Here is a 5,000-nt window from a genome sequence, read left to right on the forward strand (position 1 = left end):
ATTACTATTATTATTATCATCATCATCATCATCATCATTACATTTATTATTATTATCAATATTATTATTATTAGCATCATCATAATCATCATCACTCAACAACAATATCATCATTATCATTGTTATATTATGCTATGAATGTTATCATTACATGAAATTACTGAATAATACAACAAGTTATTACATCTTTGTAAGTATAATATTCATTAGATATCATCAAATACCGAGTGAGCTTGCCTGGTCGTTAAAAATGGAATCTTTTCGACATATATATATATATATATATATATATATATATATATATATATATATATATATATATATATATATATACATATATATACATACACACACATCTATCTATCTATCTATCTATCTATCTATCTATCTATCTATATATGTTTTTTTATAAGTTATATCCACATTTTTTCCCCTTTTAGGGTCAATTTAGTCTCGCCCTGGTATTTTTCTTTCAAAGTTCCTTTTTTCCCCTAGTCAAGAATAGTCTAGTGTAAGTAATATCTTCCGGAGCCCCAATTTCCCCCCAACTTTTAGGGGAAAAAAGTAGAGGAGATGGAAAAAAAAAATTATTAAGATTTTTTTTTTTTTTTTCATTATATAAACATTATTACAAGAATTCCACGTCCTTCATCTCAAGCAAATATAATCCTCAGATCCTTCGAATTTAACTTTCCAGTCAATTAAGGAACGCTATACCTCCATCTTGAATATGTAATTCCGTTGAGTAAAAATATAACGAATTTCTAATCTTAAATATACGTTATAAAACACTGACCAATTACTTTAATGAATACCAAATACGGAGTTACGAAAGGTAGGAGATAGATAGATAGATAGAGAGAGAGGGAGAGAGAGAGAGAGAGAGAGAGAGAGAGAGAGAGAGAGAGAGAGAGAAGAGAGAGAGAGGAAGAATAAAAAAAGAAAGAAGATGGAATTGAAAGAATGAGATGAAAAAGATAAATTGGAAATATGGGAAATATAGGAAAGAGAGAAAAATCGAAAAAATAGAAGAAAGACAAAATAAAAGAAAGATGGAAGTAAAAGAGAACGGAAATAGTGAACAAGGAAATCTAGTAAGGAAAGAAAATTCGAATAATAGAAATAAAGATTAAAAAAAAAAACAATATGATAAAACAAACAATAAAAAGAAAAAAATGCTGTAACAGTACTGATAGTTTTTAAGAAGAAGAAGCAAAAAAAACAATCCTAAAAAAGAAAAAAAATAGGGAAAAAAGACTAAAGAAGAAAAAAAAACGAAAAAAGAGACAAAAACGCAATAAAGAAAACACAAAACTAAAAAAAAAAAGAAAAACGAAAGATGAAAAAAAAGATGAAAAAACACAAAAGACAAACAATCAAAACAAAAGACAAAAATAAAAAGACGAGAAAACAACAACAACAACAACAAAAAAAGAAATGGAAAAGACTAAAAAAAAAAAAAAAAAAAAAACGAGAAAAAAAACGACGACCCCCCCCCCCCCCCCCCAAAAAAAAAAAAAAAAAAAAAAAACACGACCAGAAAACGCTACAAACCCGCCCAGAAGCACCGACCTGCAGTGGAAGCTCCCTCTCTCGGTGCACTCTGGATGTAGCTCGAATCGGTAATACGGATTTCGGAGGAAATGTTGTACACGTGGAGGATCGTAGCTATGCAGCGCAGAACCAGGACGCCGTTGCGAAAGTGCTCTCGACGAAGGCACATCTGCAGGCCCGACCACGAGGACTCACGCCCCTCGCTGTCCCTGTCCCTCGGGTACACCACCACGGTCTCACGGAGCGCCTGAGGGAGGAGGAGGAGGAGGAGGGAGGGAGGGTTAGGGAGGAGGCGAGATGGGGGGGTCGATTTTTTAGGGGGAGGGGCTGTGTTTGGCTCTGGTTGGGGAGGGTCTGTGTGTTTTTGTTTGGTTTGTTTGTTCTCTGTTTGTTTGGTTGGTTGGTTGTCGGTATGTGTTATCTTCTGCCTTTATGTCGGTCATTTTCGTCTGGCTGTCTTTTATAGCCTCTTTGTCTGTCCGTCACTCTCTGTCTGTCTGTCCAACATGTCTGTCTGTCTCTTTCTACCTTTCGTCTGTCTCTATCTACCTTTCTGTCTATCTGTCTGTCTCTATCTACTTTCCTGTCTATCTGTCTGTCTGTCCAACATGTCTGTCTGTCTCTATCTACCTTTCCGTCTATCTGTTTGTCTGTCCAACATGTCTGTCTGTCTCTATCTACCTTTTTGTCTATTTGTTTGTCTGCCCTTATGTCTGTCACTGTGTCTCTGTCTCTTTATCTTGTGTTTGTGCATTATTTTATCTGTGTGTCTGTCTGTCTGACGTTTTATCTATTTCCTCCTCATTCTTCATCGCCTTCCCTCTCTTTTTGTGTGATAAATGGGTTCAGATCATGGAATATTAAGAAAAAAAAAATAAAAATAAAGTTCAGATCATTTTAGAAAGAGAGAGAGAAAAAAGAGAAAAAAGTAAAGTTCAACAAATAACATCCACCGTCTAACCCTAAGCGAAAATTTGCAATGCTCAGCTGCCGATATATTGCATGTCTTGCAAGGCGCTCAATGCATGCAGGAGACAAACACCACAGTCTCTCATTACCAGTATGACGTCATGATGCATAACTATCATCACGACGACCTGTGTTGCGTCATTAATAACAACATGTCTCAGCTGATCACGTGACCTGGTGTGGTCGTGCGTGATTTTACATCCGGGAATCAAGGTGTGTGTGTGTGTGTGTGTGTTTGTATCTATTTGTTTATCTATCTCTGAGCTATTCTATGTCTGTCTGTCAATTCCCTTACTTTAAAATCATTATTAGTATTATATCATTATCATCATCATTATCACTATCACTTTCATCATCATCATCGCTATCATATCCTCCTCCTCATTCTCACTTTCACCTTTATAACCCTCATCACTATCACCTTTATCAGCACCACACTATCGTATCCTCCTTATTACCATCATCATAAGATCATCTTTATCATCATTATCACTATCACCTTTATCAGCATCATCACTATCATATCACCATTAAATTCCATAATATTTTCCAATGTTCTGCTTCCGCCTGCAACGTTTTCCTGCGTGCAATTACGTGGCATGAAATATGTAAATGCATTTCTCTCTGTTTTTCTTTCTTTCTTTTTTACCTTTTTCATTTTCTTTTTCGTTTTTTTTTTTTTTTTCATTATTCATTTTCTTGCTTTCGACTCCAAATTTAAGTCTTTTCCTTGTAATTAGTGACAAGAACTTGGCTTCCTTGTTGGGGTGAAAGGGGGAGGGGGGGGGGTGATGGGAAGGGGGAGGGGAGGGTGATGGGAAGGGGGAGGGGAGGGTGATGGGAAGGGGGAGAGGGAGTGGAAGGGATGGAAGGGGGGAGGGGAGGGGGAAGGGATGGGAGGGAAGGGAGAGGGGGAGGGGGAGGGGGAGGAGGGGAAGGGAGGGGAGGGGGAGGGGAAGAGGGGAAGGGAGGGGAGGGGGAGGGGGGAGGGGAGGTGTAGGGGAAAAGAGTGAGGGAAGGAGAGGGTGAAGGAAAAGGAGAAGAAGTGAGGGTGAAGAGAAGGGAAGGGCATGGACGCGGGAGGGAGGAAAGGAGGGAAGGAGGGAAGGAGGGAAGAGAGGGAGGAAAGGGGGGGGGGGGGGAAGGGAAGAGGGGGGAAGCGACGGTTATATTTCGCTTATCTTATTTCGTCTTGTCTTTGCTTTCATTGTTATTTGGAGACTTTTCTGTTCTTCCTGTTCACTGTTTATTATTATTATTATTATTATTATTATTATTATTATTATTATTATTATTATTATTATTATTACTATTATTGTTATCACAATCATTATTATTAATATTATTATTATTACAATTATTATTATTAATATTATTATTATTATTATTATTATTATTATTATTTATTATTATTATTATTATTATTATCATTATCATTATTATTATTATCATTATTTATTATTATTATTATCATTATTATTATTATTATTGTTTTTGTTTTGTTTTGATCTCTCTTTTTTATTGTTTTCTTCGTTTTCGTTTTTTTGCATTCATATACAAAAAATACATCTAAATTTAACATACTAAAAAACATACATGCAAAAAAGGATTCATGCAACTACTACATAGTACACTTGGCGTAATATATTTATAGTTTTTTTCTTTCTTTCCTTCCATGCTTTCTACTCTTACGTGAATTTCTTCTTCATCTTTTCTCTATTTTGTATTTTTTTTATTCTTTCTTATTCCTTGTCTCTCTTTCTTGTCATTTCATTCTATTCATCTTTTTTTCCGAATGTTTTTCTTTTCCCCCTTTCTTCTTCTCCTCTCCTCTCTCTCATTTTCTACTCTTTCTCCTCTCTCCTCTTTTTCCCCTCTCTCTCGCTCTCTCCCCCTCTCCTCTCTCTCTTCTCTCTCTCTTCTCTCTTCTCTCTCTCTCTCTCTCTCTCTCTCTCTCTCTCTCTCTCTCTCTCTCTCTCTCTCTCTCTTTTCTCTCTCTTCTCTCTCTCTCTCTCTCTCTCTCTCTCTCTCTCTCTCTCTCTCTCTCTCTCCCTCTCCCTCTCCCTCTATCCCCCTCTCCCTCCTTCCTCTCTCTCTCTCTCTCTCTCTCTCTCTCTCTCTCTCTCTCTCTCTCTCTCTCTCTCTCTTCTCTCTCTCTCTCTCTCCTTCTTCTCTCTCTCTCTCTCTCTCTCTCTCTCTCTCTCTCTCTCCTCTCCCTCTCCTCTCCCTCTCTCCCCCTCTCCCTCCTTCTCTCTCTCTCTCTCTCTCTCTCCCTCTCCCTCTATCCCCCCTCTCCCTCCTTCTCTCTCTCTCTCTGCTATCCCATTTTCACGTCTTCCTTCAGGGCACCGAGTTTGAGAAGCCTAAAAACGCCAAACACGTTCTAGCACTTTCTTCTTCTTATATATATAGAAAAAGAAAATGAAAAGAAAAACGAAGAGAGAAAAACGAGAAAAAAACGACAAAATACAACTACA

General features: G+C 37.3%; 1 protein-coding gene across 2 annotated transcripts in view; it reads right to left on the reverse strand.

The window, feature by feature from the left end:
* Window positions 1–5,000, reverse strand: part of LOC119580204 — a 226,176-nt gene that overhangs the window by 1,111 nt on the left and 220,065 nt on the right. For both annotated transcript variants that reach the window (XM_037928215.1, XM_037928207.1), the window contains one exon: window positions 1,573–1,801. In XM_037928215.1, the coding sequence (XP_037784143.1) occupies window positions 1,573–1,801 (229 nt within the window). The remainder of the gene's footprint in view (window positions 1–1,572; window positions 1,802–5,000) is intronic.

The sequence above is a fragment of the Penaeus monodon genome, chromosome 2, assembly GCF_015228065.2.
Source record: "Penaeus monodon isolate SGIC_2016 chromosome 2, NSTDA_Pmon_1, whole genome shotgun sequence".
NCBI lineage: Eukaryota > Metazoa > Arthropoda > Malacostraca > Decapoda > Penaeidae > Penaeus > Penaeus monodon.